The following is a 13,498-nucleotide window of genomic DNA, read 5'->3' as shown; positions in this document are numbered from 1 at the left end:
CGTCCCACGCACACGCACAAACAGGTCGCGCAACAGCTCATGTCGGACGTACAGCAAGATTACGAAGAGGAAGCGGAGGACATGTCTGAGGAAGAAGACGGGGAAGAGTACAACCCGGACCACGACGAGTCCGCCTCAGAAGACGAAGAACAGGAAATTCCCCGGGGTGAAACTCTCCTCTCCAAAAACGTAAAAATAACATGGTCGTCAGCATCATACGCCAAAGGGTCAAGTAGAGCCGGAGGGGAGATGGAGGGGACCGAGACGGACTCGGGTCCCACCGCGTACGCGGCGTCGCACGCCTACGACATAGCTTCTACCTTCTCCCTGTTTGTCACGCCGGCGATAGAAAAAAATCCTTCTTCTTCACGGCTGCCAGTTTGTCCGGAGCACGTCTGGAAAGCGATGAACGAGACCGATCTGCACGCATACATAGGACTGCTCATCCTCGCCGGCGTCTACAGGTCCCGAGGCGAGGCCAGTCTGTGGGACAAGGAGAGCGGAAGGGTTATTTTCCGTGCCACTATGCCACTCAAAGTCTATCACACTGACTCAAGACTTTTACGGTTCGATGACCGCCAGACGAGACCCGCCGGACGAGACCCGCCGGACGAGACCCGCCGGACGTGACCCACCAGACGTGACCCGCCAGACGTGACCCGCCGGACGAGACGTGACCCACCAGACGTGACCCGCCAGACGTGACCCGCCAGACGTGACCCGCCAGACGTGACCCGCCGGACGAGACGTGACCCACCAGACGTGACCCGCCAGACGTGACCCGCCGGACGAGACGTGACCCACCAGACGTGACCCGCCAGACGTGACCCGCCGGACGAGACGTGACCCACCAGACGTGACCCGCCAGACGTGACCCGCCAGACGAGACCCGCCGGACGAGACGTGACCCACCGGACGAGACCCGCCGGACGTGACCCGCCAGACGAGACCCGCCGGACGAGACGTGACCCACCAGACGTGACCCACCAGACGTGACCCGCCAGACGAGACCCGCCGGACGAGACGTGACCCACCAGACGAGACCCGCCGGACGAGACCCGCCGGACGAGACCCGCCGGACGTGACCCACCAGACGTGACCCACCAGACGTGACCCGCCAGACGTGACCCACCAGACGAGACCCGCCGGACGAGACGTGACCCACCGGACGAGACCCGCCGGACGAGACCCGCCGGACGAGACGTGACCCACCAGACGAGACCCGCCGGACGAGACGTGACCCACCGGACGTGACCCGCCAGACGAGACCCGCCGGACGAGACGTGACCCACCAGACGTGACCCACCAGACGTGACCCGCCAGACGTGACCCACCAGACGTGACCCACCAGACGAGACCCGCCGGACGAGACGTGACCCACCAGACGTGACCCACCGGACGTGACCCGCCGGACGAGACCCGCCGGACGTGACCCACCGGACGAGACCCGCCGGACGAGACCCGCCGGACGTGACCCGCCAGACGAGACCCGCCGGACGAGACGTGACCCACCAGACGTGACCCGCCAGACGTGACCCGCCAGACGTGACCCGCCGGACGTGACCCGCCGGACGAGACGTGACCCACCAGACGTGACCCGCCAGACGTGACCCGCCAGACGAGACCCGCCGGACGAGACGTGACCCACCAGACGTGACCCGCCAGACGTGACCCGCCAGACGTGACCCGCCAGACGAGACCCGCCGGACGAGACGTGACCCGCCGGACGTGACCCGCCGGACGAGACGTGACCCGCCGGACGTGACCCGCCGGACGTGACCCGCCGGACGTGACCCGCCGGACGTGACCCGCCGGACGTGACCCGCCGGACGAGACCCGCCGGACGAGACCCACCGGACGTGACCCGCCAGACGTGACCCACCGGACGAGACGTGACCCACCAGACGTGACCCGCCGGACGTGACCCGCCGGACGTGACCCGCCGGACGTGACCCGCCGGACGAGACCCACCGGACGTGACCCACCAGACGTGACCCACCGGACGAGACGTGACCCACCAGACGTGACCCGCCGGACGTGACCCGCCGGACGTGACCCGCCGGACGAGACCCACCGGACGTGACCCACCAGACGTGACCCGCCGGACGTGACCCGCCAGACGTGACCCACCGGACGAGACGTGACCCACCAGACGTGACCCACCAGACGTGACCCGCCGGACGTGACCCACCAGACGTGACCCACCAGACGTGACCCACCGGACGTGACCCACCAGACGTGACCCGCCAGACGTGACCCACCGGACGAGACGTGACCCACCAGACGTGACCCACCAGACGAGACCCACCGGACGTGACCCACCAGACGTGACCCGCCGGACGTGACCCGCCAGACGTGACCCGCCAGACGTGACCCGCCAGACGTGACCCACCAGACGAGACCCGCCGGACGAGACGTGACCCACCAGACGTGACCCACCAGACGTGACCCGCCAGACGAGACCCGCCGGACGAGACGTGACCCACCAGACGTGACCCACCAGACGTGACCCGCCGGACGTGACCCACCAGACGTGACCCACCAGACGTGACCCGCCGGACGTGACCCGCCGGACGTGACCCACCAGACGTGACCCGCCAGACGTGACCCACCGGACGAGACGTGACCCACCAGACGTGACCCACCAGACGAGACCCACCGGACGTGACCCACCAGACGTGACCCGCCGGACGTGACCCGCCAGACGTGACCCGCCAGACGTGACCCGCCAGACGTGACCCACCAGACGAGACCCGCCGGACGAGACGTGACCCACCAGACGTGACCCACCAGACGTGACCCGCCAGACGAGACCCGCCGGACGAGACGTGACCCGCCGGACGAGACGTGACCCACCGGACGAGACCCGCCGGACGTGACCCGCCAGACGAGACCCGCCGGACGAGACGTGACCCACCAGACGTGACCCACCAGACGTGACCCGCCAGACGAGACCCGCCGGACGAGACCCGCCGGACGAGACCCGCCGGACGTGACCCACCAGACGTGACCCACCAGACGTGACCCGCCAGACGTGACCCACCAGACGAGACCCGCCGGACGAGACGTGACCCACCGGACGAGACCCGCCGGACGAGACCCGCCGGACGAGACGTGACCCACCAGACGAGACCCGCCGGACGAGACGTGACCCACCGGACGTGACCCGCCAGACGAGACCCGCCGGACGAGACGTGACCCACCAGACGTGACCCACCAGACGTGACCCGCCAGACGTGACCCACCAGACGTGACCCACCAGACGAGACCCGCCGGACGAGACGTGACCCACCAGACGTGACCCACCGGACGTGACCCGCCGGACGAGACCCGCCGGACGTGACCCACCGGACGAGACCCGCCGGACGAGACCCGCCGGACGTGACCCGCCAGACGAGACCCGCCGGACGAGACGTGACCCACCAGACGTGACCCGCCAGACGTGACCCGCCAGACGTGACCCGCCGGACGTGACCCGCCGGACGAGACGTGACCCACCAGACGTGACCCGCCAGACGTGACCCGCCAGACGAGACCCGCCGGACGAGACGTGACCCACCAGACGTGACCCGCCAGACGTGACCCGCCAGACGTGACCCGCCAGACGAGACCCGCCGGACGAGACGTGACCCGCCGGACGTGACCCGCCGGACGAGACGTGACCCGCCGGACGTGACCCGCCGGACGTGACCCGCCGGACGTGACCCGCCGGACGTGACCCGCCGGACGAGACCCACCGGACGTGACCCACCAGACGTGACCCACCGGACGAGACGTGACCCACCAGACGTGACCCGCCGGACGTGACCCGCCGGACGTGACCCGCCGGACGAGACCCACCGGACGTGACCCACCAGACGTGACCCGCCGGACGTGACCCGCCAGACGTGACCCACCGGACGAGACGTGACCCACCAGACGTGACCCACCAGACGTGACCCGCCGGACGTGACCCACCAGACGTGACCCACCAGACGTGACCCACCGGACGTGACCCACCAGACGTGACCCGCCAGACGTGACCCACCGGACGAGACGTGACCCACCAGACGTGACCCACCAGACGAGACCCACCGGACGTGACCCACCAGACGTGACCCGCCGGACGTGACCCGCCAGACGTGACCCGCCAGACGTGACCCGCCAGACGTGACCCACCAGACGAGACCCGCCGGACGAGACGTGACCCACCAGACGTGACCCACCAGACGTGACCCGCCAGACGAGACCCGCCGGACGAGACGTGACCCACCAGACGTGACCCACCAGACGTGACCCGCCGGACGTGACCCACCAGACGTGACCCACCAGACGTGACCCGCCGGACGTGACCCACCAGACGTGACCCGCCAGACGTGACCCACCGGACGAGACGTGACCCACCAGACGTGACCCACCAGACGAGACCCACCGGACGTGACCCACCAGACGTGACCCGCCGGACGTGACCCGCCAGACGTGACCCGCCAGACGTGACCCGCCAGACGTGACCCACCAGACGAGACCCGCCGGACGAGACGTGACCCACCAGACGTGACCCACCAGACGTGACCCGCCAGACGAGACCCGCCGGACGAGACGTGACCCGCCGGACGAGACGTGACCCACCGGACGAGACCCGCCGGACGTGACCCGCCAGACGAGACCCGCCGGACGAGACGTGACCCACCAGACGTGACCCACCAGACGTGACCCGCCAGACGAGACCCGCCGGACGAGACCCGCCGGACGAGACCCGCCGGACGTGACCCACCAGACGTGACCCACCAGACGTGACCCGCCAGACGTGACCCACCAGACGAGACCCGCCGGACGAGACGTGACCCACCGGACGAGACCCGCCGGACGAGACCCGCCGGACGAGACGTGACCCACCAGACGAGACCCGCCGGACGAGACGTGACCCACCGGACGTGACCCGCCAGACGAGACCCGCCGGACGAGACGTGACCCACCAGACGTGACCCACCAGACGTGACCCGCCAGACGTGACCCACCAGACGTGACCCACCAGACGAGACCCGCCGGACGAGACGTGACCCACCAGACGTGACCCACCGGACGTGACCCGCCGGACGAGACCCGCCGGACGAGACCCGCCGGACGAGACCCGCCGGACGTGACGTGACCCACCAGACGTGACCCGCCAGACGTGACCCGCCAGACGTGACCCGCCAGACGTGACCCGCCAGACGTGACCCACCAGACGTGACCCACCAGACGAGACCCGCCGGACGAGACGTGACCCACCAGACGTGACCCACCAGACGAGACCCGCCGGACGAGACGTGACCCACCAGACGTGACCCACCGGACGAGACCCGCCGGACGAGACCCGCCGGACGTGACCCGCCAGACGAGACCCGCCGGACGAGACGTGACCCACCAGACGTGACCCGCCAGACGTGACCCGCCAGACGTGACCCGCCAGACGAGACCCGCCGGACGAGACGTGACCCGCCGGACGTGACCCGCCGGACGAGACCCGCCGGACGTGACCCACCAGACGTGACCCACCGGACGAGACGTGACCCACCAGACGTGACCCGCCGGACGTGACCCGCCGGACGTGACCCGCCGGACGTGACCCACCAGACGTGACCCGCCGGACGTGACCCACCGGACGTGACCCGCCGGACGTGACCCGCCGGACGAGACCCGCCGGACGTGACCCGCCGGACGAGACCCGCCGGACGAGACCCGCCGGACGTGACCCGCCAGACGTGACCCACCGGACGAGACGTGACCCACCAGACGTGACCCGCCGGACGTGACCCGCCGGACGTGACCCGCCGGACGAGACCCACCGGACGTGACCCACCAGACATGACCCGCCGGACGTGACCCGCCAGACGTGACCCACCAGACGTGACCCGCCGGACGTGACCCGCCAGACGTGACCCGCCAGACGTGACCCGCCAGACGTGACCCACCAGACGAGACCCGCCGGACGAGACGTGACCCACCAGACGTGACCCACCAGACGTGACCCGCCAGACGAGACCCGCCGGACGAGACGTGACCCGCCGGACGAGACGTGACCCACCGGACGAGACCCGCCGGACGTGACCCGCCAGACGAGACCCGCCGGACGAGACGTGACCCACCAGACGTGACCCACCAGACGTGACCCGCCAGACGAGACCCGCCGGACGAGACCCGCCGGACGAGACCCGCCGGACGTGACCCACCAGACGTGACCCACCAGACGTGACCCGCCAGACGTGACCCACCAGACGAGACCCGCCGGACGAGACGTGACCCACCGGACGAGACCCGCCGGACGAGACCCGCCGGACGAGACGTGACCCACCAGACGAGACCCGCCGGACGAGACGTGACCCACCGGACGTGACCCGCCAGACGAGACCCGCCGGACGAGACGTGACCCACCAGACGTGACCCACCAGACGTGACCCGCCAGACGTGACCCACCAGACGTGACCCACCAGACGAGACCCGCCGGACGAGACGTGACCCACCAGACGTGACCCACCGGACGTGACCCGCCGGACGAGACCCGCCGGACGTGACCCACCGGACGAGACCCGCCGGACGAGACCCGCCGGACGTGACCCGCCAGACGAGACCCGCCGGACGAGACGTGACCCACCAGACGTGACCCGCCAGACGTGACCCGCCAGACGTGACCCGCCGGACGTGACCCGCCGGACGAGACGTGACCCACCAGACGTGACCCGCCAGACGTGACCCGCCAGACGAGACCCGCCGGACGAGACGTGACCCACCAGACGTGACCCGCCAGACGTGACCCGCCAGACGTGACCCGCCAGACGAGACCCGCCGGACGAGACGTGACCCGCCGGACGTGACCCGCCGGACGAGACGTGACCCGCCGGACGTGACCCGCCGGACGAGACGTGACCCGCCGGACGTGACCCGCCGGACGTGACCCGCCGGACGTGACCCGCCGGACGTGACCCGCCGGACGAGACCCGCCGGACGAGACCCACCGGACGTGACCCGCCAGACGTGACCCACCGGACGAGACGTGACCCACCAGACGTGACCCGCCGGACGTGACCCGCCGGACGTGACCCGCCGGACGTGACCCGCCGGACGAGACCCACCGGACGTGACCCACCAGACGTGACCCACCGGACGAGACGTGACCCACCAGACGTGACCCGCCGGACGTGACCCGCCGGACGTGACCCGCCGGACGAGACCCACCGGACGTGACCCACCAGACGTGACCCGCCGGACGTGACCCGCCAGACGTGACCCACCGGACGAGACGTGACCCACCAGACGTGACCCACCAGACGTGACCCGCCGGACGTGACCCACCAGACGTGACCCACCAGACGTGACCCACCGGACGTGACCCACCAGACGTGACCCGCCAGACGTGACCCACCGGACGAGACGTGACCCACCAGACGTGACCCACCAGACGAGACCCACCGGACGTGACCCACCAGACGTGACCCGCCGGACGTGACCCGCCAGACGTGACCCGCCAGACGTGACCCGCCAGACGTGACCCACCAGACGAGACCCGCCGGACGAGACGTGACCCACCAGACGTGACCCACCAGACGTGACCCGCCAGACGAGACCCGCCGGACGAGACGTGACCCACCAGACGTGACCCACCAGACGTGACCCGCCGGACGTGACCCACCAGACGTGACCCACCAGACGTGACCCGCCGGACGTGACCCACCAGACGTGACCCGCCAGACGTGACCCACCGGACGAGACGTGACCCACCAGACGTGACCCACCAGACGAGACCCACCGGACGTGACCCACCAGACGTGACCCGCCGGACGTGACCCGCCAGACGTGACCCGCCAGACGTGACCCGCCAGACGTGACCCACCAGACGAGACCCGCCGGACGAGACGTGACCCACCAGACGTGACCCACCAGACGTGACCCGCCAGACGAGACCCGCCGGACGAGACGTGACCCGCCGGACGAGACGTGACCCACCGGACGAGACCCGCCGGACGTGACCCGCCAGACGAGACCCGCCGGACGAGACGTGACCCACCAGACGTGACCCACCAGACGTGACCCGCCAGACGAGACCCGCCGGACGAGACCCGCCGGACGAGACCCGCCGGACGTGACCCACCAGACGTGACCCACCAGACGTGACCCGCCAGACGTGACCCACCAGACGAGACCCGCCGGACGAGACGTGACCCACCGGACGAGACCCGCCGGACGAGACCCGCCGGACGAGACGTGACCCACCAGACGAGACCCGCCGGACGAGACGTGACCCACCGGACGTGACCCGCCAGACGAGACCCGCCGGACGAGACGTGACCCACCAGACGTGACCCACCAGACGTGACCCGCCAGACGTGACCCACCAGACGTGACCCACCAGACGAGACCCGCCGGACGAGACGTGACCCACCAGACGTGACCCACCGGACGTGACCCGCCGGACGAGACCCGCCGGACGAGACCCGCCGGACGAGACCCGCCGGACGTGACGTGACCCACCAGACGTGACCCGCCAGACGTGACCCGCCAGACGTGACCCGCCAGACGTGACCCACCAGACGTGACCCGCCAGACGTGACCCACCAGACGTGACCCACCAGACGAGACCCGCCGGACGAGACGTGACCCACCAGACGTGACCCACCAGACGAGACCCGCCGGACGAGACGTGACCCACCAGACGTGACCCACCAGACGTGACCCGCCAGACGAGACCCGCCGGACGAGACGTGACCCACCAGACGTGACCCACCAGACGTGACCCGCCGGACGTGACCCACCAGACGTGACCCACCAGACGTGACCCGCCGGACGTGACCCACCAGACGTGACCCGCCAGACGTGACCCACCGGACGAGACGTGACCCACCAGACGTGACCCACCAGACGAGACCCACCGGACGTGACCCACCAGACGTGACCCGCCGGACGTGACCCGCCAGACGTGACCCGCCAGACGTGACCCGCCAGACGTGACCCGCCAGACGAGACCCGCCGGACGAGACGTGACCCACCAGACGTGACCCACCAGACGTGACCCGCCAGACGAGACCCGCCGGACGAGACGTGACCCGCCGGACGAGACGTGACCCACCGGACGAGACCCGCCGGACGTGACCCGCCAGACGAGACCCGCCGGACGAGACGTGACCCACCAGACGTGACCCACCAGACGTGACCCGCCGGACGAGACCCGCCGGACGAGACCCGCCGGACGTGACCCACCAGACGTGACCCACCAGACGTGACCCGCCAGACGTGACCCACCAGACGAGACCCGCCGGACGAGACGTGACCCACCGGACGAGACCCGCCGGACGAGACCCGCCGGACGAGACGTGACCCACCAGACGAGACCCGCCGGACGAGACGTGACCCACCGGACGTGACCCGCCAGACGAGACCCGCCGGACGAGACGTGACCCACCAGACGTGACCCACCAGACGTGACCCGCCAGACGTGACCCACCAGACGTGACCCACCAGACGAGACCCGCCGGACGAGACGTGACCCACCAGACGTGACCCACCGGACGTGACCCGCCGGACGAGACCCGCCGGACGAGACCCGCCGGACGAGACCCGCCGGACGAGACCCGCCGGACGTGACGTGACCCACCAGACGTGACCCGCCAGACGTGACCCGCCAGACGTGACCCGCCAGACGTGACCCACCAGACGTGACCCGCCAGACGTGACCCACCAGACGTGACCCACCAGACGAGACCCGCCGGACGAGACGTGACCCACCAGACGTGACCCACCAGACGAGACCCGCCGGACGAGACGTGACCCACCAGACGTGACCCACCGGACGAGACCCGCCGGACGAGACCCGCCGGACGTGACCCGCCAGACGAGACCCGCCGGACGAGACGTGACCCACCAGACGTGACCCGCCAGACGTGACCCGCCAGACGTGACCCGCCAGACGTGACCCGCCAGACGAGACCCGCCGGACGTGACCCGCCGGACGAGACCCGCCGGACGTGACCCACCAGACGTGACCCACCGGACGAGACGTGACCCACCAGACGTGACCCGCCGGACGTGACCCGCCAGACGTGACCCGCCGGACGAGACGTGACCCACCAGACGTGACCCGCCGGACGTGACCCACCAGACGTGACCCACCGGACGTGACCCGCCGGACGAGACCCGCCGGACGAGACCCGCCGGACGTGACCCACCGGACGAGACCCGCCGGACGAGACCCGCCGGACGTGACCCGCCAGACGAGACCCGCCGGACGAGACGTGACCCACCAGACGTGACCCACCAGACGTGACCCGCCAGACGTGACCCACCGGACGAGACGTGACCCACCGGACGAGACCCGCCGGACGTGACCCGCCAGACGAGACCCGCCGGACGAGACGTGACCCACCAGACGTGACCCACCAGACGTGACCCGCCAGACGAGACCCGCCGGACGAGACCCGCCGGACGAGACCCGCCGGACGTGACCCACCAGACGTGACCCACCAGACGTGACCCGCCAGACGTGACCCACCAGACGAGACCCGCCGGACGAGACGTGACCCACCGGACGAGACCCGCCGGACGAGACCCGCCGGACGAGACGTGACCCACCAGACGAGACCCGCCGGACGAGACGTGACCCACCGGACGTGACCCGCCAGACGAGACCCGCCGGACGAGACGTGACCCACCAGACGTGACCCACCAGACGTGACCCGCCAGACGTGACCCACCAGACGTGACCCACCAGACGAGACCCGCCGGACGAGACGTGACCCACCAGACGTGACCCACCGGACGTGACCCGCCGGACGAGACCCGCCGGACGAGACCCGCCGGACGAGACCCGCCGGACGAGACCCGCCGGACGTGACGTGACCCACCAGACGTGACCCGCCAGACGTGACCCGCCAGACGTGACCCGCCAGACGTGACCCACCAGACGTGACCCGCCAGACGTGACCCACCAGACGTGACCCACCAGACGAGACCCGCCGGACGAGACGTGACCCACCAGACGTGACCCACCGGACGAGACCCGCCGGACGAGACGTGACCCACCAGACGTGACCCACCGGACGAGACCCGCCGGACGAGACCCGCCGGACGTGACCCGCCAGACGAGACCCGCCGGACGAGACGTGACCCACCAGACGTGACCCGCCAGACGTGACCCGCCAGACGTGACCCGCCAGACGTGACCCGCCAGACGAGACCCGCCGGACGTGACCCGCCGGACGAGACCCGCCGGACGTGACCCACCAGACGTGACCCACCGGACGAGACGTGACCCACCAGACGTGACCCGCCGGACGTGACCCGCCAGACGTGACCCGCCGGACGAGACGTGACCCACCAGACGTGACCCGCCGGACGTGACCCACCAGACGTGACCCACCGGACGTGACCCGCCGGACGAGACCCGCCGGACGAGACCCGCCGGACGTGACCCACCGGACGAGACCCGCCGGACGAGACCCGCCGGACGTGACCCGCCAGACGAGACCCGCCGGACGAGACGTGACCCACCAGACGTGACCCACCAGACGTGACCCGCCAGACGTGACCCACCGGACGAGACGTGACCCACCAGACGTGACCCACCGGACGTGACCCGCCAGACGTGACCCGCCGGACGTGACCCACCGGACGTGACCCGCCGGACGTGACCCGCCGGACGAGACCCGCCGGACGTGACCCGCCAGACGTGACCCGCCGGACGTGACCCGCCAGACGTGACCCGCCGGACGTGACCCACCGGACGTGACCCGCCGGACGTGACCCGCCGGACGAGACCCGCCGGACGTGACCCGCCGGACGTGACCCGCCGGACGTGACCCACCAGACGTGACCCACCGGACGAGACGTGACCCACCAGACGTGACCCGCCGGACGTGACCCGCCGGACGTGACCCGCCGGACGAGACCCGCCGGACGTGACCCACCAGACGTGACCCGCCGGACGTGACCCGCCAGACGTGACCCACCGGACGAGACGTGACCCACCAGACGTGACCCACCAGACGTGACCCGCCGGACGTGACCCACCAGACGTGACCCACCAGACGTGACCCACCGGACGTGACCCGCCAGACGTGACCCACCGGACGAGACGTGACCCACCAGACGTGACCCACCAGACGAGACCCACCGGACGTGACCCACCAGACGTGACCCGCCGGACGTGACCCGCCAGATGTGACCCACCGGACGAGACGTGACCCACCAGACGTGACCCGCCAGACGTGACCCGCCAGACGTGACCCGCCAGACGTGACCCGCCAGACGTGACCCGCCAGACGAGACCCGCCGGACGAGACGTGACCCGCCGGACGTGACCCGCCGGACGAGACCCGCCGGACGTGACCCACCAGACGTGACCCACCGGACGAGACGTGACCCACCAGACGTGACCCGCCAGACGTGACCCGCCAGACGTGACCCGCCAGACGTGACCCGCCAGACGAGACCCGCCGGACGAGACGTGACCCGCCGGACGTGACCCGCCGGACGAGACCCGCCGGACGTGACCCACCAGACGTGACCCACCGGACGAGACGTGACCCACCAGACGTGACCCGCCGGACGTGACCCGCCAGACGTGACCCGCCGGACGTGACCCACCAGACGTGACCCGCCGGACGTGACCCACCGGACGTGACCCGCCGGACGTGACCCGCCGGACGAGACCCGCCGGACGTGACCCGCCGGACGAGACCCGCCGGACGAGACCCACCGGACGTGACCCGCCAGACGTGACCCGCCGGACGAGACGTGACCCACCAGACGTGACCCGCCGGACGTGACCCGCCGGACGTGACCCGCCGGACGAGACCCACCGGACGTGACCCACCAGACATGACCCGCCGGACGTGACCCGCCAGACGTGACCCACCAGACGAGACCCGCCGGACGAGACGTGACCCACCAGACGTGACCCACCGGACGTGACCCACCAGACGTGACCCACCGGACGTGACCCGCCGGACGAGACCCGCCGGACGAGACCCGCCGGACGTGACCCACCGGACGAGACCCGCCGGACGAGACCCGCCGGACGTGACCCGCCAGACGAGACCCGCCGGACGAGACGTGACCCACCAGACGTGACCCACCAGACGTGACCCGCCAGACGTGACCCACCGGACGAGACGTGACCCACCAGACGTGACCCGCCGGACGTGACCCGCCAGACGTGACCCGCCGGACGTGACCCGCCAGACGTGACCCGCCGGACGTGACCCACCGGACGTGACCCGCCGGACGTGACCCGCCGGACGAGACCCGCCGGACGTGACCCGCCGGACGTGACCCGCCGGACGTGACCCACCAGACGTGACCCACCGGACGAGACGTGACCCACCAGACGTGACCCGCCGGACGTGACCCGCCGGACGTGACCCGCCGGACGAGACCCACCGGACGTGACCCACCAGACGTGACCCGCCGGACGTGACCCGCCAGACGTGACCCACCGGACGAGACGTGACCCACCAGACGTGACCCACCAGACGTGACCCGCCGGACG

General features: G+C 70.7%; 1 protein-coding gene across 1 annotated transcript in view; it reads left to right on the top strand.

The window, feature by feature from the left end:
- LOC138202683 (piggyBac transposable element-derived protein 4-like) overlaps nt 1–13,498 on the top strand; it is a 14,941-nt gene continuing 1,443 nt past the window's right edge. The window contains 1 exon segment of the mRNA XM_069156939.1: nt 1–581. Within this exon segment, the coding sequence (XP_069013040.1) occupies nt 40–581 (542 nt within the window). The 5' untranslated portion in view covers nt 1–39.

This window comes from Embiotoca jacksoni, unplaced genomic scaffold (assembly GCF_022577435.1).
Source record: "Embiotoca jacksoni isolate LCO1_2020_lvr unplaced genomic scaffold, fEmbJac1.0.p SCAF_21, whole genome shotgun sequence".
Classification (NCBI taxonomy): Eukaryota; Metazoa; Chordata; class Actinopteri; family Embiotocidae; genus Embiotoca; species Embiotoca jacksoni.
This window is presented reverse-complemented; position numbering and strand designations above follow the sequence as displayed.